The 25,444-nt window shown below is 44.4% G+C and overlaps 1 protein-coding gene across 8 annotated transcripts in view; it reads right to left on the bottom strand.

Annotated features, from left to right (window-relative positions):
• IRAK4 (interleukin 1 receptor associated kinase 4) overlaps positions 1–25,444 on the bottom strand; it is a 34,152-nt gene that overhangs the window by 8,281 nt on the left and 427 nt on the right. For 3 of the 8 annotated variants that reach the window (XM_014601047.3, XM_019492722.1, XM_014601046.2), the window contains exons 2-8: positions 23,418–23,587; positions 19,108–19,253; positions 18,588–18,797; positions 17,823–17,983; positions 14,946–15,010; positions 13,079–13,193; positions 2,638–2,747 (exon numbers count right to left, since the gene is read on the bottom strand). In XM_014601047.3, the coding sequence (XP_014456533.1) occupies positions 2,638–2,747; positions 13,079–13,193; positions 14,946–15,010; positions 17,823–17,983; positions 18,588–18,797; positions 19,108–19,253; positions 23,418–23,578 (968 nt within the window). In that variant the 5' untranslated portion in view covers positions 23,579–23,587. Of the gene's footprint in view, positions 1–2,637; positions 2,748–13,078; positions 13,194–14,945; positions 15,011–17,822; positions 17,984–18,587; positions 18,798–19,107; positions 19,254–19,503; positions 20,138–21,689; positions 21,794–23,417; positions 23,588–25,444 lie in introns of those variants that run through there. The other 5 variants (XM_014601048.3, XM_059726027.1, XM_019492732.2 and 2 more) reach the window with 5 other exon arrangements.

Below are 25,444 nucleotides of genomic sequence, written 5' to 3'. Positions count from 1 at the left end.
CAAGTAACCAGCTTCTTTTTTCTGCTAACTGTGCATCGGCTAACCCTGAGAATTTCTCCCAGCCTCTCCCCTCCACTGTGCTGCATCTGGCTTTCTGTGATCAGACCTGATGAAGAATGTTTGGCATTTGAAAGCTTGTCTAACTTTTCCCAACTACATAGTTGGTCCAATAAAATATATCACTCTAAGAAACATTTGCCTCTTGCATAATTTCTGCACCATCATAGCTACAACATCACTGTTATACTACTGTAAAGAACAACAATTTCTAAAGTCAGTTTCTTGTCAACTTGACCAGGAGCCCAAAAGAGACCATTATCTGATATACTGCACAAATATGACTATTAACTTAATATGAATATTAACTTAACTCTTGATGCGGTTGTAGTCAGGAGATAAGAGCAAAACTAAAAACATTAAGTCAGCAATGCCTTCCTGAACCCACAGAAATCTCTCTATTGCTGTTGATGGTCTCTCTATAGTCAACAGCATTTTGCTCCCACTGAAGCAAAGTGAAATCTGAACAAAATCTTGTTAAATCCTCTGTTTGCTTACAGACCACATCAACTCATAGCTGGTAAGAATTAATGTCTTCTTTATTTGTATTGCTAGTACTTGGAAAAAGTATAAGTAGTAGCAGGCTCATGGTTATTTAAGTATTCACTGGCAAGGATTACTCAATACAGTCTAAGCAGGAGAGAAAAGAACAGAAGAAAGTAGAGTAGTAAGAAAAGTTCTCTCTTACAGGCAAAGGGGAGGGGGAGTACAGCCTTCACAGCTCTCTTCCCCAGTAAGTAGAGTTGCTCAGAGGCATAAGCAGAATGTCAGAGAAAGACACACAGTCAAAACAGCAAGCAGGATTTCAGTTAGGATCCAGGGTCAATATATGTCTGTCTTTCTGCAAATACTCCAAGCTTGATGTGAACTGGATTCAGCAGAAGTGATGGGGAGACAGAAACAGCTCCATGACATTGTCTGACAAATCAATTGATCATGATTATTTCTAAGATGTATGAGATATATGATGCTTGTCCATAAGGAATATAGCTCAGTTATGTTCTGCCCATTTCTTGAAACAACTAGACAGCCTTGTTACTCTGAAAAAACAAAATTACACAAAAACTTAGCTCTACAAACTTCTGCTCCATACAGCTCTATTTGACATATAGCAAGCAGGTTTAAAGCCCCACTTCTTTCAAGACCTTTGCAGATCATTAACATATAAACCAAATTAAAGGCAGGTCTTATAAAGTTAAGAAGCAAAAAAAGGCCTCAAAGAGAGGTACTCAGAGGAAACTCTACAAAAGATTATTTTTATTTGAAAAATCCCCCAAACCTTTAATTAAATCTCCAGTAAGAGTTGGTTTATAGCCGGCTGTTTAGTTCCTTTCTTAATTTTGGGATGATCTAGTGATCACAACAGATATTTGACATGAAAGCCTATACCGACCTGAAGACAGCAGAAGCTGAGTGTTCTTAGCTGGCTACACCCTTGCAGCATTAAGCAAATTTATTATAATATGTCTCTTACAGAAGACAACTGTGCACTTGAGTGAAGAGGTGTTTCGGCAGGTCTGTTCTGTCTCACTAAGATTTCATTTGCGGAAGAAAGATGAAGCAGACTCTTGTAAGAGATACTCTTCTCAAAATACAGTTGAGTTTGTTTACATAGTGCAAGCTTTATGTCTAAAACTTAATTCAGAAAAATCTGTCTTGTGCACTGAAATCGCCAAAGTGATAGTCTGAAAAACCTGAATGATGTTTTGGGGATGTACTTTATGCACATAAAGAAAATCTCAGCATAAAGCATGCTGAGATTTTCAGATGCAAATCATTAAGAAACAAAAATGGTCTATAAAATGACTGAAACAAATGCATTTTAAACTAAGATAAGCAGGCCTGATTAAGGAAAAAGGAGAAAAATTATTCATAAGAATTGCATCAAAGTGGTCTTAGAAGCAAGGAAACCCATCAAAGAAGTTTCAGAAAATGTTTGTATCTTCCATTCTATTCCATCATCTCTGTAAAATGCATTTAATAGGAAAATTTGTAGACATTGGGTGCCTATATGCAAGCGCTGAGGCTGCTTTGATGCACTGGAATTCCAGCGTGTTGGAGCAGACTTGATTAATCGAGTCAGCTGGAGCGTGGCAATTGCGTGCTCCAGCAGTCGCCTAGGTCTCGTGTATCAGTGTCCCTGCGCTTAAAAATGGCGGGGTAGGAACTTAAAGTAGAGCTCATATGAGCTTTAGTTCAAGTGCCCCACTGCTATTTTTAAGCATGGGGATGCTGATACAAAAGATGTAATGGCACTTTGATTAGAGTAGCGCTTGAAACTGCTCTAATTAAAGCACCACCCTCCCCCACCCCCAGACCATGTGTAAAAGTGCCCATTGAGATTATGACATATTATAATCTGCCTGACAACTCACTCCCCAGCCCAGCCTCTGGCTTCTTTACTTTTCATTCCATCCAGGAAGAGCACACACCAACTGCTGAAACTTCCTTAGCCTGACGAAGGGTTTTTGAACCTGAAAGCTTGCTTAATAACTTTTCTCCAACTATTTGGGTTGGTCTAATAAAAGATATCAGATTCAAGCAAGGAACCTTGTCTGCCATTGAAATTAAGTATTTTACCTTTTAACATCTCTGTGAATGTGATTGTTTTCATGCAAAAAGTTGATGCCATTTGCTGTACCATGAGAAATTTTGCATCTTGTACTCCAGGGAATTGGTGCTGTGTCATCCTTAAATGAGAAAGGTGAAAGTACAAAGTATGTTCAGTTAGTATTTATTTATTGATGGACTGATGGAAATGGATCCTTTTTTGGTGTGTTCCTTTATTCCTTACCTATTATATCAATTTCTCTTCTCCACCAGTAAACCATTTACTTGTACATGAAAGAGCATTTACCTGCAAGGGAAATCTTAGCCATATTAGAAGATGGATGATAAAAGTCCCTCTACTGCTGCTTAACTCCTTAAATGACTGTTCAAAAGTCACCTCATACCAAAACTGTAGGTATCATCTAGACTTTTCAAAAGCACTGAAGTTGCCTACCTAATGAAAATAAAAAAGCAAAGACCTTAACTGTTAGTGTTCATGGGGCTTGTCTCCTCTTGGATCACAAAAAGGAAGGTTTTAAGAAACTGGAGCTTCTAAAATCAGGAATCAGCAACTAAGGTATGACGACTTAAGTAAGAAAAAGCCTACCTCTGCAATTTCCAACACTGATGTTCTTCCAAAAAACCAAACAAAACCCACACACAAAAATATCTCTCTCTCTCACTCGTATATATATTATCATCCCATTTGAGACCAATTCATTTCTGCACTAAATGGCGACATTTTGGATTTTAACCATCTTTTGCTACTCAGCAATTCTAGATGACAAAAAATTATGCCCAGAAAGTTAGTTTTGGATTCTGAGCACCTTAAAGCACACAGTTTGGCAATAGGATGTTATTATTTTTTTCTGATCATCTAAGTGACCAATAGAAGATGGGATAACTAAGACCTGACTTTCAGTTAAGACAAACTCAACTGTATGTATTTATATTTAAAGTGACAATCCTGTATTTTGTTATTTCTCTTGCATAAACTTCCAAGAAGTTTAGTACTGACATTTCTATGGCTTTCGGTAAGATTTTTACTACATAACACTTATCTGAATCTTTACTTGTGCAGCAGTATGTGGATTTGTCAGGTTTATTTTTATTTCCCCATTTTATATTTAAGACTTGCATTACCCTGTTACAAACTGTTCTCTGTATTGATTTTTGACCATATAACAACAGACAGCAAAACTGCAAAAATCCACAGAATCAAACTTCATATCTACTTTACCTGAAGCAAATTGTGCTAGTCAAACAGGTTTTATCAACATGAGTTGAAGTTAATGCTCCTTCATTAAAGGCTACAGACCAGGGGAGGACACAATACAGTCCACAGCAGATTCCATTTCCCAGAAGACCCGGTGGCGCTGCCACTGCCAGACCCAACCCTGCTGCCCAGGCACTCCAGCCCATCCACCCCACACCCACTGCAGGGGGCAGGACCCGTGCAGGCAGGGCACAGAGCCTGGTGGCTGGGATGGGGCTGTAGCTGGGAGCCAGATGCCAGGGAGACTCCAGGATCTTGGGTCTAGCGTGGGGCTAGAGCTGGAGGAGAGCCCTGGTTCTGCAGACAGGTGTGCAGGGAGTGCATTGCGGCTCTGCCCCAGCCCCCACCTGTCATGGCCCTGCAATCCCAGGGTCTCCATGAAGACTGGCTGGGAGCCACATGGGCAAAGTGTGTGGCTGGGTGGGAAGCTGCCTGGGCCAGGGCCAGGGCCAGGGTCGCGGGGCAGTGACAGCACAGGTCTGGGGCCCAGTGCAGAGCTGTGATCCGCTCCCTGCACACCCCTGCCCATGGAACTCATGCCTATTGCAGGGGTGTGTGGACAGCAGATCATGGCTCTACTCTTCCCCTATGCTGTCACTGCCCTAAGATCCTAGGGTAACCCTGGCCCCACCCATCCATCTCGTTCCCAGTTGTGGCCCCATGCCAGCCACCTAGCTACGTGCCCTGCCCATGCAGGTTCTGCCCCCGGTGGTGGATGCAGGGCAAATGGGCCAGGGTACCTGGGCAGCAGGGCTGGGTCTGGTGCTGCCAGAAAATGGAATCTGGCCACAGGCCAGATCTGCCATTTTCCCCACCCCTACTATAGACAGGTGAACAAATTATACCAGGGGAATGTGAAATGGAAGGGAGAAGCAGCACAACATTTACCAACTCCTATATCTGTTCTGTAGCATGTTGTGTGTGGAGCAGCTGAGGGGGCGGGGGAAGCAGCAATGAATAAGTTCAACAGAGGTATGCTGTCCCACTTTACCTTCTCCTAAGCAGTGGTAAAATCTGGACACACAACACAGTAACTGCGGACTTGCTAATGGATTGTAAGGGTCTCCCAACCTCCATCTTTGACCCAGTACGATTTGTCTGTTCATACCTATAGGTTTTTCCATTTGGTTCATAATATTTAAGAGTGGGGACATTTATTTTCTCCAACACCTCTCACTTGTTGAGCTGTGCAGGGAAAACTGATATGAAGTCCCCTCCCTTCTCCAGCTCAAGCCACTCTTAGCTTTACATGGAAAAGTGAACAACACAAGCAAGCACTCAAGTCTCAAAGAGAACCAGTTCAATCGTACAATTCTCCAGAAACACAAATTAAATAAACGTGTTTCCCCATGCACTCATTTGGGCACTAATAAATGACTGAAGATATCTTTTGAGCGTAATAGAAAGACATCTGTTTTCCTCTGTCCTCAGAGGGTCTGAGCCATCCTGTCTATCCTTCAGTCAACCACTGCTTTACCTAGTTCCCTCCTTCTTTCTGATCATGCCTGAGTTTGCAAGGAAAATAAGCAACAGATTTGCATAGTCTGCCAAAAAAGCAGCCTAGTCTACAAACAAACCTGCACCAATTTAATTAAAAAAGTGCAAGCTTGGGCAGAGGTGCTCTTGGGGCATGTCTATATAGCCAAGTTCCACTGGTTTAAGTCCGCTAGTTTAAGTGCCAGCTCAGCAGCAGCAGCAGAAGTGGCTGGGCAGACAGGTTAACCCTTTTCTGTCTGCTCCTTGGGGACAGACAACAGGCAGCCACAAGTAAATGGGGGGGGGGAGCCCTGGGGCAGTAGAGGGCAGGAGGGAACCAGAGGAGCGGGGGGGGGGGGGGGGGATGGACAGACACGGACGGGACACCGAGGACGAGGGGGGAAACCTGGAGTGGGGGTGGAGGGATTCTTACCTTTCAGTCCTCCAAGCCTTTGCTGGCCTGAACTTGTGACTGCCCCAAACTTGAGCTAGCACTAACACTGATCAACATATGTGCAGCTCACAGTGTAACATGTAACAAGGCCCTAGACTGTCTGCTTATTGATTACAATTGGTTAACTAAGTCAGTTTAGAGACACTTAGTTAAAACTAACGCAAGTCTTCTAGTAGACTGCGCTAAAAATTGCAGTCCTAGTAGCAATGTCACAATTACCTCACATATTTCAGATCTACCTGTAAGGTCTGTTTAAAAATTTGATACTAGTTCTTTGATAATTATTTCTCAACATAGATGCAAAGAAAACCAGTTCCAGTTAACTGTCACAACCCAGTTAATCAGTGCCCATGCCACTAGCAAGAGATACCATTCAAGTAGTCAACTAAGGGTTAAAAGACATCCTTGCCAGAAACTCCTAAAACAAAATCCTGGCAGAGAGCTGTATATAATTTATGCCCACGTCACAAACAAGAAACAAAACTTAAGACTGGCCAGGGTGAAAGGGGATAGCCCTGCCATAAATCACTGCAATTGGTCAAGAAACAAGCGTAAGCCCCTCATCATAACCTCATACATAACAGGCAGAAAACCTAACCCACTACCTTGTAACCTGATAGCAACCTGAGAGCACAAAGAACTGCTGCTTGCCAGAAAATTAAAGATTCCACATAATGGTTCATCATTGGGTATCTCCGTCAGACACCTCTATCTATAAATAGTTTAGCAGTTTCCGCCCAAGGCGGAGAACCCCGGAGAAATCTCTGAGGAGAGACCTGAGTCCATCACCAGAGTAGCTTGACGGCCTGATCAGGTGTCAATCACTCTCCGTCATCGTTAATTTTGACGTAGTAAAGCCCTGTAGGCTCAATAGTCCATTCTCGGCGCGCTTCGTTCGTCATCGCTTGATATCGTAACCCGACCTTGTTCGCTCAACTGTAATCGATGCAACTATAACGGAACAAAGGCTCAGCCTGTGTCGCACGTCAAGTTTAATTGCCCAACTCTGGCGCTCGGATCGCGTGGCCATAAACTCCTAACCCAACTCCGCGAAAGTTTAGAAACTGAGGACCGCACTGCGACAAAATGGGCGGGCCCAAAGTGGGACAAAGGAAAGATAATAAATGTGCTATTCCGTGCCTTTACGGGTGTGTTGCGGGAAAATGCGGACTTGGAGGCCCAGCTAGCCATGGCTGGAAAAGCGGCAGCAAACACAGCAACAAAACAAATTCCTGAGCCACCGCCCAAAAATGGCACCGGGGAAAAGAAAGGGCAGGGCAATGAAAAGATTCCACAAATTCCACAAGGAGCAGGGCCAGCCGCGGTACCACCTACGGCCCCGCCCCCCCAAGTGGTGCCACCCACTGGTCCGCCCCTTGAGATGGCACCGGCCATGAATCCGCCCCCTTACGGAGGGGGATGGCCAGCTGCGTCATTGCCTACAGCCCCACCTCCCGAAATGACGCCACCCGTGATGCCACCCCCTGAGACGGCACCAGTCACAGATCCGCCCCCTTATGGAAGAGGGAAGTTATACGTGGCCCTCCCAGTTAACCCCGACCCCACTCCAGTCCAAGCCCACCCAATTGCATTAATGAAGCATAATATAGATGAACAGGGAGCAGCACGTACGACTATTACGTACCGTACCTGTACTCGGCCAGAGATGCAGGATTTCTGCAAGGAGTCAAAGTTAAAGCCCGGTGAAACCTTGGCGGTATGGTTGGGATGGTTGCTAGTGGAGTACAGGTCGGAGACACTGGACCAAGATGAGGCTAGTTTCCTAACGCGTCAAGCCACCTGGAGCGGGGGACACGCCACTGATTTAAATACAGTAATGGGTAATAACCAACGGCCCATTCCGCTCCCAGCTCTCGTTGCAGGTCAAGTGCACCAGAAAGCCTACGCTTGGCATAACGGACGACCCCTAAAGCCCTCCGCGGAACAGCTGCTGCTAGCTATCATCGGGGTATCCTACTTGTCCTGGAACCCTAGAGCACACCCACTGGGTATAACAATCCAGCAAATAGGCGGCCCGTGGCCTCATCGACACCTCGCCGATTCCGGCCGGGTCCCAATTACGATGGCGAGTATCGAAGCGTGTGTAGAGGTATATGGGGGCAAGGAGGCCATAACCCTCTGGCTCCTTTTAGGGCCATTGGCTGGCGAACCGTCGGGAAATTTATTAAGTGAGCTACCACGGCTACAGGCCCTCATGGACTCTACAACAACAAACCCCGATGGGCCAGACCCACGATCCGCGGCGTGCCCAGTCGAACATCTGGAGCCGGAACGTTGCCAGCCTGGTCCTCGACGCGACCCCCCCCGGGCCGTGGCGTGAATTCCGGGTCCCACCACCAAGGACGCCAGAGGAGAGGGCCATGTTTGGCTTCCTCCTAAACAACACGCAGCTTAACAAACAACAGCTGCGCGTCTTAGGAGACGACGGCCAGCGACTTCTAGCGTCCGCAATGGGTTTTAAGTACCAAGAGAAGCCAAAAAACAAGTAATGGCTGCCGGTCACACCGGCAACCTACTCAAACCCAACCCCGCAGACTCTCGTCCCTACACCGAGCTTGTCGTCTACAACGTCGCTGACCCAACTATACAACGTAAGGTCCTCTTTCCTTTGGACACTGGGGCGCAAATCAATGTCATCACCCCAACGATGCCTCATGTAATGACAAAAAAGGCCATCAAAGTCCAAGGGTTAAACTCCATCGCCACTGCGACGAAAGTAAAGTTTACAGTGGCCGGATACCACCGCACATTGGAAGCAGTCCTAGGGGGCATCAACATCCTGGGAATCCCTGGACTCAGAGCGCTCGAACTAAAAGAACAAGCATTACAAGCTCTTCCAATCTCCATTTCAAAAATGGATCAGCACAGACCCACACTTCGCAACACGTCTACATGGCGCTACAAGCCAATCCCAACGAAGGGGCCCCTGCGAGAAGCCCTTGTCACCCTTCTACAGCGACTCGAACAACAGGGATGCATAAAACCAGTGGCCGCCAGTACTCCACACTCTCCAAACAAACTAATTGTCGTGAACCCAGTTACTGCTCTCGTTTTATTTTTTTCAGGTCCAGCAGTGAGCGCGACAGCCATATACAACAGCAGCCCATCACAAGAGCCACCGGAACATCGGGCTGCTCCGACCTGGCATGCACCAGACCACCATGGGGGCATCTATCGTACTAATCCTGTTGGATGCCGTTGTCACCTCGGCACCTTCTCCGGACCTTGGACCCTCCAACTCGATCCTGTCTCTCCTGTCGGTTTGGGCCAACATCACCAGGTCCGATAAAGAGTCGGGACTCACTACATGCCTATGCCTTCCTCTTTGGGAGGACTCTTCTTGGTTAATGCATTTACTAACCCCGCTTATTACCTTGTGCTTGCCATTAATTGCGATAGCTGTAGTTGTGTGTTTAGGTTGTTGTATCTTGCAGCTCATAAAGAAACGACTAATGATGCTTTTGCTTTTGTATGCACCCGCTTGCCATTAGATGACTCCAATGACAAAGAGTATGACGACGAGAACGAGCTATAGCCAAAAGTAAGCGGTCGCTTGCTGTGCCATGGGCAAGGGGGCATGTCACAACCCAGTTAATCAGTGCCCATGCCACTAGCAAGAGATACCATTCAAGTAGTCAACTTAGGGATAAAAGAAATCCTTGCCAGAAACTCCTAAAACAAAATCCTGGCGGAGAGCTGTATATAATTTATGCCCACGTCACAAACAAGAAACGAAACTTAAGACTGGTCAGGGTGAAAGGGGATAGCCTTGCCATAAATCCCTGCAATTGGTCAAGAAACAAGCGTAAGCCCCTCATCATAACCTCATACGTAACAGGCAGAAAACCTAACCCACTACCTTGTAACCTGATAGCAACCTGAGAGCACAAAGAACTGCTGCTTGCCAGAAAATTAAAGATTCCACATAACAGTTCATCATTGGGTATCTCCGTCAGACACCTCTATCTATAAATAGTTTAGCAGTTTCCGCCCAAGGTGGAGAACCCCGGAGAAATCTCTGAGGAGAGACCTGAGTCCATCACCAGAGTAGCTTGACGACCTGATCAGCTGTCAATCACTCCCCGTCATCGTTAATTTTGACGTAGTAAAGCCCTGCAGGCTCGATAGTCTGTTCTCGGCACGCTTCGTTCGTCATCGTTTGATATCGTAACCCGACCATGTTCGCACAACTGTAATCGATGCAACTATAACGGAACAAAGGCTCAGCCTGCGTCGCATGTCACTATCTGGGCAACATAAGTAAACAATCTCCTGTAACCAACACGCGTCTGTGCCTGGTTAATTTCACCTCATCCATCACTACCCGCCTGTCAGGTGAAAGTTTTACTGCTCCAGTAGGGGGGCGGGGAGGGGGGGGCCAGAAAGCAGCTGCCGGTGCTGCTCTGATCTCCGACATTAACCAGATCAGAAAAATGCAATTTCAGGTCTATTTTTAGTTCATTGTTTAGGAGTTTATCAATTTATCTTTGATGGTTATGTTATTAATAACTCAGTATTGTTTTAGAGTCTTCTAACGTGGAGGTACTACACCAGGGATATCCAACTGATGGCCCATGGGCCATATGTGGCCTAGGGATGTAAATATCATTAAAAAAAATATTTGTTTAGCCTCCTCTAATTCTATTGGTTAAACGATTAACTGACAACACAGCAGCTCCCACACACCTCCCAGGGCCTTTGACTGGGATTGTGGGGTGGGGGGGTGAGGCGAGGAGGCAAGCCCAGCCAGACCACACAGCCCAGGTGAAGCCCTGCCCTGGGAGGGAGTGAGCACCTGTAATGAGCAGCTAATTGCTTAACTGATGAGTCATTAGGCTGCTCCTTGTCTTCCTGTAGCTATGGGTACTAGTCCCCTTTGCCCCTCCCCCTCCTCTCCTTCTTACTCCTCCCTCCCTTCTTCCTTCCTGCCCTGATGCCTTCTGATTCCTGCTGTGGCACTATGCAGCTTCCATTTCCCCCCTTCCTTGCCAGACTGTGCTGGCCCCAAGCTAAAGGATAACCAGAAAACTAACTGGTTATCACTGCACTTATCAGTTAAACTATTAAGTAGGGGCGCACCGATAAGAGATTTTGGGGGTCAATACCGATAGCCAATTTTTAAGGAGGCTAATACCAATCAGATTTCCGATACAGCTGCATGCAGCTGGTAAGTCTGTTGTGGTGGAAGGGGAGGGGGGAGGGAAGGGGTGTGGTGGAGGGCCAGATCAAGGCTCCTGCAGTGGGGGAGGAGTGGGGCTGGAGCTGACACTGCCCAGCCAGGGTGGGGTGGGGTGTGGGACAGAGCTGCCCCACATCTAGGGGGCACCAGATGGGGAGCAGGGTGCACGCACCCTGGGAGGGTTTGGGGTGACATGTTCCCTGAGATTGGAATGGGGCAGGGCAGACTGCAGCTGCAGGCTGGGGTGGTGCCAGGCTCTTCCCAGTGGGGGCTGGGCTGGGCTGGGCTGCGCTTGGGGCAGGCAGTGGTGGCACTGGGAGGAGGGTTAAGGGGGGCCTGCAGCCACACCAAATTTTGCTGTAGCCCCCTGTAGCCCCCCCTCCCAATGCTGCTGCCTGCAGCAGCAGCCCACCGCACCCTGCTCTGCGTAGACTGGGGGCATGTACCCCCCTCATACCCTAACCCCATATGCCTTAGACAAGCCATGGTTCTGTGCCGTGCCCCATCCCATCCCAGCTGGGCAGTGCCTGCCCCACTCCCTCCCTCACCACGGGGGAGCATTTATTTGCGCCCCCACGCCCTTTCCCCTTCCACCACAACAGATTTACCAGCTGCACACAGCTCTCCAAGCTACCAGGCTGTGCTCCTTGCAGACTGAGTGTTGCGCTGAAGCTGTGCATATGCACAGGCATTTATCAGCCAAATTACTGACCACAACAGGCCGATTTCCGATACAATCAATTTTCTTTACATCGGTGCCGATCTGATATTGGCCCGATGTATTGGTGCACCTCTACTATTAATTGTTTAAGCTTTCACGTCCCTGTGGCCCATGAGGGGTTAGCACGCAGACTGTGGGCTCCTGCCCATCTACCACTGGCACCATTGCTCTGGCTGCCATGGTCTCTGTTCCTCCTCCAGTTTTTGCTTCCTGACCCTGCCCTTGGGGATGGGGTAGTGCAATGTACTGGGAAGGGCTTCAGGGAGGGGGCCATGTGCTACTGGAGGAAGGGAAGAAACAGGCTCCTTGCCCTGCCCAGGTGTCACATGCAGTAGGAGAAACTGGGCTGCTTATATGGCAAGAGTAGGGCCTGCCTGCCTTAGCCACACAGCATGCAGTGATGAGGGAGCCAGGCTAGCTACCCATGCTGTGTACATGATGGGGGGCTGGGCTGCCTGTATGGCAATGTAGCACGGTGCTTGCAACTCTTGCAGCGTGCAGCCTGGTGTCCTGCAGTGTGCATGGCATGCAGCATCTCCACCAGTCACAAGCTGGACAGCTCTGTACTACACTATAGTTAAGACGAAGGTACGCTTATATAGTGCAAAACTACATCCTAAAAACACATGAAGTAAGAAATATTTCTTGCCTTGTACAAACTGTAAATTAGATCTATAAATAAAACTGACATTTCTAACTCAACTCACGTCACATTTCTTCACATGTGTATAGGGTACACCTTGTCAAAAGGTGACATTATTTATTAATTACTAAAAACTCAAGAATACAAGCTGAAGTATTTGTATAAAACAAAAATAAAAAATTTACTTATAAAATTGCAATTTCTATACTGGCTAATCAAGCAGTAGAAGAAGTTTTGTTTTTGTTTTTTCAAAGTTTCTGTAACTGACTTCAACTGTCTGGGAGTTGCAACAGATGTCACAAGGGCATTTTCTGATACAATTAAGAAAAACTTACTTTTTGTGTGCCTGACAAAAATGGTTACATTGAATGTGAGTGTGAAGGAAGCAACTTAGTGTGAAAGGAGAACACTGATTCCTCCAAAAATGATGCAGTATTTTAAAAAGCAGCATAGAGCACTTTTACTTGAAGATAAGAGTCACAAGCTTTTAAACATTTCAGAAAAAGGGTCTCTCTGTGCAACTCTAATCACAGAGAAAAAAAGTTTATATCAATTAACTGATGTACATAGAGAGTCTATATAATAATAGAGTAGCACAATTTGACCACTTCAAATCCATTATACTGAGGAAAAGGAAATAAACTATTGTCACTGAAAAAGTTAAAAGACAAAAGGTAGAAGAGAGTATAGATTTCACTTACTAGACAAGCTAATCTGTCAAGCAGTGAACCATTGGGCATGAATTCATAAACAAGACAAGGTTGATCACCATCACTTGAGAAGCCCAGCAGTTCTACTAGGTTTTCATGATGACACCTGTTGGCAACAAAAAATATTTAGAAATATGCAGCAGATTCAACATTTAGAAAATAAAGTTTAGTCTCAAATATTACAGGCTCGGGGGCCAGTTCAATTTTGCAGAATTAAGATAATTCAGAAATCTTTATAAGGTTAAGTTTTTATTTTAAAAGGCATTACATGAAAATATCCCATAATTAAATTAATATTTATATTTTTAAAAATGAATACTGGAAGAGGGCCAATGTGGTGCCTATCTACAAGAAAGGAAGGAAGGAGGATCCAGGGAATTACAGGCCAATCAGTTTGACCTCAATCCCTGGAAAAATCCTGGAAAAAATTATTAAAGAATCCATTAGCAATAGGTTAATGGAAGGCAGCCTTCTAATAGATAGCCAACATGGCTTTGTTCTGGGTAGGTCATGTCTGACCAACCTCACTTCCTTCTACGATCAGGTAACACGCCGCCTGGAAAAGGGAGATGAGATTAACGTCATTTACTTGGATTTCAAAAAAGCCTTTGACTTGGGTCTCCCACGACATGCTCATGGTAAAATTGGGGAACTGCACCCTCAATAACCCAACAGTCTGATGACTAGAAAACTAGCTCTGAGGCAGGACCCAGAGAGTAATAATAGATGAAACTGAGTCAACATGGTGCTTGGTGACCAGTGGCATCCCTCAGAGTTCAGTACTCGTACTTTTTAACATAGTTATTAATTATTTGGATTCGGGTGTTAAAAGCGGGCTGGAAAAGTTTGCAGATGACACCAAATTATGGGGGACTGTGGTCATGCTGGAGGATAGGCTGGGGATAAAGGCTGACCTGGATAGGCTTGTCAGGTGAGCAGATCAAAAACTGATGATGTTCAACACCAAAAAGTATAAGGTGCTCCACCTGGGGAGAAACAACCCACAACATGCTTACAGGCTCACCAGTGCTACAATTACTAGCACCACAACCGAAAGGGACCTGGGGGTCTTGATAGACCACAGAATGAACATGAGCCACCAATGCAATGCCCTAGCCGGCAAAGCAAACAAAACACTGGCATGCATCTACCGATGCATCTCAAACAAGACTAAGGATGTCATCCTCCCGCTTTACTCGTCCTTGGTGAAGCCACAACTGAAGTACTGCATCCAGCTCTGGGCACCACACTTCAGGAAAGATGTGGAGAGGCTTGAGAGAGTCTAAAAGAGGGCTGTGTGTATGGTCAGAGGTATGGAGAGTAGTAGGCCATATGATGAGAGGCTGAGAGACTTGGGTCTGTTCAGCTTGGAGAAGAGAAAACTCAAGAGGGGACTTGGTGGCAGCTTATAAGTATACAAGGGACCCACCATCAGGGACAGGGAGAACGTCTGTTCACTAGCACTCTCTAGGGGAAGACTAGGTATAATGGTCATAAATTGCTAAAAGACCAATTTAGATTAGACATAAGGAAAAACTTTACAACTCAAGTGTCCAGGGTCTGAAATAGACTCCCCACAAAGTGATACAATCACCTACTCTGGATATCTTCAAAAAACATCTGGAACCTCACCTTGCTGGGGTCATCTGAACCCAGCAGTCTTTCCTGGCCAAATGCAGGGGCTGGACCTGATGATCTCGACAGATCTCTTCCAGACCCTAATGTCTATGAATCTATTTCTCCAAACCCAAAGCAAGGACATTCTGAAAGAAGCAGGCTAGCAAACATATTAACTCTGGCTCCTTCAATACAGTCTAGATTCAAATCAGTGCCAGAAGTTATACAGCACAGTACTTACTTTGCTAATGTTTTTATTTCTTGATCAAACTGCTGTTTCAAATCTTGAACGCTAACATCAACCATCTACAATGAAAAATATTTATTCTCCATTAATTTTTGTGGACAATATTAAATACAACATAGGTTTACTGCAAATGTGCATAAGGGATTGTAAACCTAACAATGGATCACGGGTCACCCTTTTTGTAAACAATAAAAACTGATTTGAAATAATTTGACTGCAACACAGTACAAACCATATAATCTACGGAAAGAATGGGAGTGTCATAACATATTTTTACTGATTGATTTTGGGTCTGCTGATCCACAAAAACAGCACCATGCTGATTTATATTCAGTTAGTTATTCTTAAAGATACTGCATACACACAAACATCCAACCAACTACATTCTGAAGGAACTGATGTGATGAGCAAACTCTTAGGGCTCTGTGAAGCTTCGGGTACTGATTTGATCCAGAGGAGATTCGGCCCAATTTGGTGGCCGAATCTCCGAATCCGATTCAATGGATCCGATGGCCGAATCTCCGAATCCGATTCGATCCGAATCCCCTGGGTGATTCAGGGGACCAATTAAAAGGTCCAAATCAATTCAAAGCTCTTTGAATCTTCGGAAAAGATTTAGAGAGCTTTGATGATTCGGGTAGTCCCTGGAGGCTGCAGCAGGGAGCTGCAGCTGGACACGGAGCTGGTAAGTAGAGGCTAGTTGGGGGGGGGGCGGGGAAGAGGGGGGCGGGCGGGTGTGGGGAGGGGACCATGGGGGGAACCCAGCCAGGCCCTATCCCTTGCCTTTTAATAAGACTGTTGATATTTGTACCCTTGATATTTATATTGGCATCCTCTTAGTAAAAAGCAGTCTAAATCAAAGTACGTCTGAAGAATTTATATAATACTTTCTATGACAAAATATAGGAATTAAAGCATCATTAATACTGAGCTCAAATGAAAACAAAGTAAATGATGGAACAATTTATATAATTATTTATATGAATCATAAAAATGCAAATTACTTAAATTAGTATATGTGTTTAAAACCATTCAAATGATTATTAATATTTATGATTTAGATCATTATAAGTTTTGTGTACTATAAATATTGATTCTTAAGTCTGACCTGAAAGATGGAGACCACTTTCTTATATTTGCAAAGGTGGGTGGGGAGAAGAGGGAGACTCCATTTTTGTTAAGTGTTGATTAACAAAATCCTTCCTCAAGAGCCCATGAAGGACTCCATATAACCCAACCAAACCAAGCTGGTGGTTGGTTACATGCAACCTTGTAAGAATAAAATTCTTCCAATACTTCTGGCTGTACAGCTGCATGCTGTTCATCACTGCTGTATAGTATTCCCCTTGTTCTTGGAAATGCTAACTGAACCTATTTGGGATTTTCATTATGGAACAGTCTTTGTTTTTTTTAAGTTATGCAGAATTCCCTAAACATACATCTTAAATTGTCATATCCCTGTCAACCAGCTATATCATCAAACTCCCTGGATGAAAAAAACCCCCAAAACAGAGCTTCAGAAATGTAATAAGGTTCAAGAAGGACACCCTTTTCACCTAAGTTTTACTCTATGTTAATAAACTGTGAATTGACTGCCTGGCTCTGTCATTTTTCTAACCACAGGTCTCATTAAATTAAATGGGACAACACTGGTTAGATGGAGCAATGACTGTGCCTTGGCTAAAGGTTAAGTAATGGGAATGATGCATCCAATTCTGGCATTTAAACCTTAACATGGGATCTTTTATTCATAAAGATTATAAAGATACTGAAAAACAAGTGCATAATTAAAGGATTTTCTTTTTACTTTCAACTTAAGCTATATCCTCCCAAAAAGATAGTGTAATTAATGTTTGTCATTCATTGGTATTCCTCCATCAACGTATTCATTTATTTATTTTTACACACCACATGTGAATAGACACGTGTTTTTAAAATTAAGTGAAAAAGTCTATTTCCTTAGTAATCCTATCCTCATAATTTTGTTTTGAAGCAGGGATGTCCAACTAGCAGTCCACAGGGGTTGCCTACAAGTGGTTGTGTCTGGCCCCTGGTCCCCTGTTCAGCTGCTGTACTCCCTATTGCTCCAACTGCAACAGCCACCTGGGGGCTCTGCCTCCCTTCTCCAGCTCCAGCTTCCTGCCCCCTTCCTAGTACAGCATGGGGAGCACAGGGTGAATCTGTGGCCCTGTGAGTGTGCGGTGCAGTGGCAAGAAGCTGGGGATGGTATGCCCGTGCAGGCATGGTGGTGGTGGTGGTGGGGAAGAGCCTGCATGGGCACACAGTGCAGCGGTAGGGGTGTCTATGGTTTGCCGTGGTACAGCCCACATGACATGCAGCCCTCGCTAGTGTATGTGCAGTCTCCTGCCACTTGGAAGTTGAACAGTCCTATTTAACATTACAAAATTATATCATAGTGTTACTACTCATTTACACAGTGAGTCTTCTTACATGGCCACTGTTCCAAACCATTGTCAGAACAAAGGTGACAAATACAACATGTTCAGAGACTTTCCAAATATAAAAATTTCAGTATATTAATGCATCTGACTATACGATCACAAATTTAACTGGTATAAAACTACAGAAACTACCAATTCTCAGGATTCAGAAATTTCATTCTACACCAGTTGGGGCCATAAAAAAATTCATTCCCACCAGTGGCATAAGTGCCAACAGGTGACTTCCAGTAATGTGGCAAAATAGCAGTGCCTTTTTAAAAAAAACTTAATCTTAGAATTAATTTTTGTCTATCTACATTTTAAGTAGTGTCACATTCTGAAACACATATATTCACCTATAAAAAATGGAAGAATGGGTCCAATTAATAATAAGAGACTGATGATAGTGATAAAACTTAAAGCAACTTACAGCAGCAAGCTTTTTCACTGCCACAGTTCTTCCATTGACGCAGCCTTTGAACACAACTCCAAAGCCACCCTCTCCCAGTTTGTTACCTCCAGCTGATTCAGGTCGCTCATCAAAATTATTTGTAATACTTTCCAACTCATGAAACCAAAAACTGAGGAAATCTGAAATAAATATTTGCAACTTTAGATGAAGCTTGCATGTTTATCTTATATCAATGGTGCATCTTCCTGCCTTGGCTTTATTAGTGAACTGTTGTATAAATACTAACTTTCTGAATTCTTAATTCTGAAGTCATTATGAATTTTAAGACAGAATTGTTCCTCTTTCTTAAAAGTTGCCAGAAGAAAGACAAGCAAAAAATTATAGCTTTGTTCATGAGTAGTGGCTGTTATGACTGCAAGTATTTTAAAATTCTGTAGTAACTGGTTTCTGCCATGCAAAGTGCATCATAAAGAACGGGCCACAAAAAGCTGTTGCAAAACAACCCACTATTAGCATCAGCACCAATACATTGTGCATAAGAATTAGAAGCTTCTGTATCCACTATACCATCTCAGTGGCCTCCCAAGTGTCAACATGGAGTGCTGACAGTTTGATTATCAGAAGTCACAATCCCTTCTCCAGGTAGAACAGGAAGTAGGATAGGGGACTTAAAAGGATGTGCAGAATTGACCTTTTGGCTGTTATAATACAGTCTTCTTATTTCACAGGGGATGGAAGCCAACAATTGAAGTTACATTTAATTCTACCAAACTAAAAGCAGACCTGTGTCACTGAACTCTGGGCTGTTGTTCTCTTGACATAAGCAGGGAGGAGCTGAAGGTTGCTGCTCATTATCCTGAGCTAAAACAGGCTTTAAAGTTGTGACTTGTTTTTCCTGAACTGGCACTTGCTTCCCACATATAGGCATAGTTTCTTGTGAAGAAAAAGGTATTGTCGTTTGCCAGGTAATGTCATTTGCCACCTGAACATCATCTGTAAACACAATTTTAAAATGTGACAAGAATAAGTTATGTAACATCAACATTTAGTGCAGGTTGATAGATAAGCAAACTTCAACTAAATACATCATGTTCTACAAGAATGTTTAAAAATTAGAGATACGTTAAATAGCACTTGTAAGATCCTAAGCAATTCCTTTTAATCTGTTCTCTTAAAAATTCTCACTGCAGGTAACAAAGAAGAATTGAACTGAAAATTGTTAGATGTCATCGTTTCCATTCTCTTAATAAAATACGACTGAAGTTACAAAAGCAATGTATGCAAACTGAGCCAATGGCATTACCTGGAAGCAAAAGAGTGGCTGGTGCCAAGAGCTGATTCTTTATTAATACATCCACAAGATCACTAACTGTGCAGTTGGATGTTCCCCAGTCAAAAAGTAATTCCATGGTGGGGCTCTTTCCCATTTGTATTAATCCTTCAAATCTCCTTTGAAAAGACAAGTTAAAGCTACCTTGAATTTCTAAAAATAAGTGGTTTGCAAAGATAAAGCAGGGAAGAAGGGAAGGGGATTTTTTTCCATAGTATGCAAGAGAGGCTTGAGAAGTTATTTACATACAAGTTATTTCATGTTTTCCAAAATAGTATTTGGAATACTATTTTGAAAGTTTATATTCAAAGGGCTTTACTGGAGGGTCTTTTTTGAAGACCTAGAGAAGCAGACGGAAAGACCACTCACCCTTAACTGAACATACGTGCTGAATCTTTAGTGTTTCTTACATACAAATACATTAAGAAAAATAAAAGTTTAGAACTGATTTTCATTCTGAATAAAAAAAAATCAGTCTACTGTCCCTCAGTTCAGTTCAATTCCTTTGGTCTTCCTTATATCAGAAGCCTACTGATTTTTCCAGTCATTCAGTCTTACAGGTAATGCAAGGTGACAAAACCTAATGAGGACAGAAAACCAATATAAACAAGATCATTCATACAATTCTTCTAAGCACCCAGTTACTGTGTAGGGGGGGAGGGGACTTAAGATATATTATCAAATGGAAACCAATTCATTTTTTTCTAAAATTAACTTTGAGCTGTTTGAAAGGGACAGAACAGTGATCCTCAACCTTTCAGACTCCAGGTACCATGCCATAACTTTTGTTAATTAATGGCACATCATTTAAAAAATGAATTTATTATAGTGTTTGCCTCCTGACACAGGGAACGGGTACAAGGAACAAGCACTTGCCTCCGCTCACAGGGACCAGGCACAGATGAGTCTCCACTCACATCTTTTTGGTGGCTGCGCGAAAGAGTGAGCACAGCACTCCTTGCTGTTCTAAGCACTCTTAAAAGGATCTTGTACCCCATGCTCCCTATTGAGAATCAACAAACTAGTTAATTTGGATTAAGTTGCACTAAGTTTCTACTTTATCTACTTCATTATTTTTAAAAACTCAGGATCTAGTCTTAAGAGATCACTAAAAGAAAAACAAAGCCCAAGATGCTATAAGCAATATTTTAAAACCCTTTCAGTAAAAACAACCTCATGTGCAGGCTCAAATCAACCCTTCAAGCTATGAGAGATTCACACAAATCATTTTCCTGAAGAGTCTAGTTTCAAGTTTCTAACACTACACCTAGCAGAGGCTGTTAAAGTACCAACACAATACAAAAAAACCATTTGGGGTGAGGAAGAGAGAAACTCTTTCTGGCAGATGCTAATGCAAATGCCATCTAGAAGTTCATTTAAGGTATGACCCATAATGTAGAAACACTGAAAGGAACAGAATCTGAGAGGAACCTGGGAGAAAAGCAAGGGGAGTGGGAGGGTGGGTAAGCAGAAAACCTAGTGAAAACTTAATCCTACATAAACTTTATCTAGCAGAAGTTGCTGTCACAGGTCTTAAGACCTGCAAAGCAAGGAATCTTCAAGGACTATTATACTGAGATGGCCAAACACTGTGGGCACATGGAACATTCAGACAGAATTTATTTCAATTATGTGTACGTTACTTATGTACTACTGTATTCCTGCAAGTGACAGAAAACATAAAAAAAAACTTGAGAAGTTTAATCCAGTGAGATAAGCTGCATATTAGTTTGTTCTCATTCAGAAGGCCAGACAATAAAGCTGACAAGTTTTAGAGAGACAGCCCTGATTTGAGGTAACTACAAACATAGAGGGACTCAGACCAGAACGCAGAGCTGACTAACTCACATCTGCACTTACCAGGACCTGTGTAATTGAGATACTGTCTAGCATAAAAAAATAACAGTTTATATACATGCTAAGTTTCCCTGTGCAATACATTTGTCCTACTAAATAGTACCATGCTTTGTGAAAGCCAATAGGTTATCAATTAATTCTGTCACTCTCTTTGACAGGGAAAAGGATGCAAGGTACTGCATTAATGTCAGATATGCTAGGTATAATCACAGTGAACTAGAGGAGACTGCAGACTTAAAGCCCTACTCTCAAGGGGCAGGGATGAATTTTTGAAGATAAGGACTACAGTGCACACCTCGGAGGAAGCCACCAGTGTGTCAAAATTTAGTTTAATCCTGTCACAATTTGGGGGTATGTCCATCTAAAAATGAATTTATTGAAAGAGAGAGGGAAGGAAGAAGAAAACTTCAAAGGCAAGTAGATACTACAGGTCATAATAATTTGTTCTAATATGAAACAAAAGAAAATGTGCCTGCACCAGAAGTCAAGAAAGCAAAAACACGGAGTAAGACTGGAGAAAATCCTGTATTTGGGAAAAATCACAAATTTGATAGAAAGAGGATTGAAATTACTTCAACTGAATGGTACTGTAACTGAAAAGATATATAATTTATAAGTTAGACTGTTGGCTCTCTATATCAAGTACATTATTTGAGAAGGGCAAATGACAACTAAAGTTGACAGATCTTTTTAGATACCTGTCTGGGATAAATGTTCTTGAAGAACTACAAATGGCCTCAGACATGTTTAAAGTCCAATCCTCTTGAACCAGAGTAGTCAGGGAGTCCATGGAGAAAATACACTGTCAGATTATCACAATAAGACCAAAAATGTTATATGATTATTGATCAGAACAAGAAACATATGGCAATACTGCAGGTCTATTATATTTAGATCTCCAGCAACTCACTTGTAAAACTGTGAGCTTGTCTTAAATAAGAATACAGTACAATTGACAGGGAAAAGAAAAATATTTTGGTTAGTTTAAGACATTAGAAAAAGAGAAAGAACCTTGGACTGCTTATAGCTAACATTTTAAGTAAGTCTTTTGCTTTTATTAGTTCTTTAGACCAGGGGTTGGAAACCCCCGGCACATGTGCCAAGCATGGCACGCAAGACTATTTTCCTCAGCACACGTTGGGGCTGGGGAGGCAGCAGCTGTTTGCAGCCTCCCGGCTGCAGCTAGGCCCAGCTCTGGGTAGCTGCTGCCAGCCGGGAGCCCAGGCTGCTCCCATGGAAGCCCTGCTTCAAGCAGCCCAGGCTCCGTGGCTATCAGCAGCTACCCAGAACCTGGGTCAGCTGCAAACATCTGCTGCCTCTCCACCCCAGCCCTGGCACCAGCTGCCTCCCAGCCCCAGCCCTGGCCCCGGGGAGGCAGCACATACTGGCAATGCTCCCCTTGCCACTTCTGCAGAGAAGCATTGGAACCCGGTGCGGCACGGCACAGCGGGAGGCACAGAAAGCTGCCTGCTCCCAGCTCCCCACTGCCCTGCCACACTTTCCCCGCATGTGGAGACAGCAGCATGGGGCACAACCCTGCACTGCTGCCCATGCTTCTCCCATGCATACAGGGGAAGTGTGGCAGGGCAGCGGGGAGCTCGGAGCAGGCAGCTTTCTGCACCCCCCACTGTGCCATGCCAGGTTCCAATGCTGCTTTGCAGAAGTGGCGGCGAGGGCAGCGCAGCAGGGACCATTGCCGGTACGTGCTGTCTCCCCAGAGCCGGGTCTAGGGCTGGGAGGCAGCTGGAGCCAGGGCTGGGGCGGAGAGGCAGCAGATGTTTGCAGCTGGCCCAGGTTCTGGGTAGTTGCTGACAGCCACAGAGCCCTGGCTGAGGGGCAGGGGCTGTGGGTGGCGGGCAAGGGGCAGCAAGGCTGGGGGGACAGGGGCTTTGGGTGGGAGGCAAGGGTCATAAGAAGGGCTGGGCGGCAGGGGCTTTGGGTGGGGGGCAAGGGGCACAAGCAGGGCATTCTGCCATGTACCCCCTGCCCACATTTTGTTTTTCTAGCATGCTCGCACTCCAGCACCTTCCAAGTTAGGCATTGTGGGGTTTTTCGATACTCCGGCCAAAAAACGTTGTCTAACCCTGCTGTAGACTAAATTCATCACCACTGTAACTCCATTAATATGACTGGAACCATTGCACCACAGCTCCTGCACCTGTTCCTTTCAGTCTCTTAATCCTAATTTATAATTTTTTCCTCATAATAACAGGGCAGGAGCTCTCTAACATAGTAACCTCCTGCAAGTGCCTGCAGACAAAAAGCAATTCAAATGAAAACTTGAAGTTTAAAATCTTTAGTGCATTTGAAATAGTAAATCTCTGATTATACTATGTTTTGGCTTATTAAAAACTAAATGTGATAAATCAAAAATGAAAGGAAGACTAAGCAGTCACAGTGAATTTCTCATCATTTTCATATGATACCTAATATGCATTTGATTGTATCTGTTTTCACCAGAAGGGTTTTTTATGTCTACGGCAAGCTTCTTCCATCCTTCTTGTGGATCAAGGAAATCAGCCAATTGCCTCATCAGTCCATAGCCAATGCAACGAACATATGTGGAAGGAGTTACCGATTTGCTCATCTTTGGTTCCTAAAAATACAATACATAATTTTAACAGATATTGTAAAAATATGCTTATAAATCAATAAAATATACATATTAGAAATTGTAATAGAACTATGACAGATATAAGGAATTAGACTTGCTTGCCAAACATCTCAATGAATTTGTTTTTAAATCATCCCATAACTGGATTACTGCTTAGAATCATAGAAAATTAGGGCTGGAAGGGAACTTGTCCAACCCCCTGCTCAAAGCAGGATCATCCCCACCTATATCATCCCAGTCAAGGCTTGGTCTAGCTGGGTCTTAAAAACCTCCAAGGATGGAGATTTTTAACTCCTGTATCTAAGTCATTCCTCTCTATATCAAAATTATACCCTGAAGTCAACCATAAGTGGGCCCTGCCCCCACCTCGCCTTCTGGCTAGGTGCTGTATAAACATGAAGCATCCTGTGTTCTTTTTAGTTTCCAAGCCCCAGATCCCCAAACACAATGCACTGCAATTCCAACCATTATTTAATGCCTAAACTCCCCATGAATTCATAAATGGCTTTAAGGATTTGTACCTAAGTCCACGAGTCTTTCCAATATATCCCAGACTCCCTCACTCCAAGCTGGTTTCAGAGACAAGGAACCAAGTTCATTATACTGTTCATAACTACAGAATAACGTAGGGCAGAGAATCCCACACTGCAACCCAGTACCCATGGTCTAAATTCAGGGCCTTACCGTTGTTAAAAATGGACTTAATGAAGTTTATAATTCAATTACATTCAAGTGCAAGGGGTGGGTTTTTTGCTTGTGGCATGTGGGGGTTTTGCTGGAGCAGCTCAGAGCCGCTCCTCGGCTGCGTGCCTGGTGGATGTCCTACCTAATCTTCGTAACCAGAAAATCTCACTGCTATCTTTCTTTGGGTAATTTTATCTAATGTTAGGCTTCAAAGGCCATATCCAAATGAGCAGGAACATGCATTTTGCAGTGCCTCAAAGCCTTCTGAGGTGTCTCAAATGCATGTGGCACATGTTAATTTGTTCACCATGCTGCATATTTGCTGTGCAGTGGCAAAATTAGATTCTGGGAAATCCTGGTATCTTAAAAAATACCCAACAAAATCCCCCAAACACACCAAAAACAAGAGATGCGGTGCACATGGCTGCAGCGTGTGCGGCCCAACCCGAGCCTAGTTGGCCAGAGATATGCCCTGCCTGCTGGCCAGGCTACACACAGCTGGACCACCACTGCTGCAGCCCTGGAAGGCCCTCAGGTAAGGATGCTGGGGCCAACCCAGGTGCTGGCCCCAGCCTTCCCTACCCCACCCGGGGCAATCTGCCATGCACCAGAGCACGCATGGGCAGGTGTATGCACTGGGATCAAGCAGCAGTGGCACAAATGTGCTGCTGCTATTTGTCCCCGGGGAATGCACATTCCCGCTCACGGGGATGCACCCAGAGATTGGCTATTAGGAAAGACTCTCTCACTGGGAGGGGGGTGGCAAAGCACTGGAGCAGGCTGCTCAGAGGTGTTGTGGAGTCTTCATTCTTAAGACGTGAGGCGACAAAGCCTGGGCTGGGATGATTTAGCTAGGGACAGTCCGCCTTTGAGCACGGGGTGGGAGGAGATGCCCCACTGAAGTCCCTTCCAACCTCACTTCCTACCATGCTAAAACAGGTGTATCCAGGGGGTTGTGTTTAAAAGGGGCAGCCTGGATGCTCCTGGGCCAAAGGGGCATAAGGCAGTGACAGACAGCAGCCCAGAGACCCGGGTGCCACCTTCCACCTGGGGCCCCGCGTCTGAGGAAGCAGCCGAGGGAGAGGAGAGAGACAGCCCCAGGCGCACAGTGCGAGCGAGCAGGGGCAGGGTTTTTGTTTGCGGGACGCGGGGGGT

This window comes from Alligator mississippiensis, chromosome 4 (assembly GCF_030867095.1).
Source record: "Alligator mississippiensis isolate rAllMis1 chromosome 4, rAllMis1, whole genome shotgun sequence".
NCBI lineage: Eukaryota > Metazoa > Chordata > Crocodylia > Alligatoridae > Alligator > Alligator mississippiensis.
The sequence above is the reverse complement of the archived record's forward strand: the minus strand, read 5'-3'. Positions and strand labels throughout refer to the sequence as shown.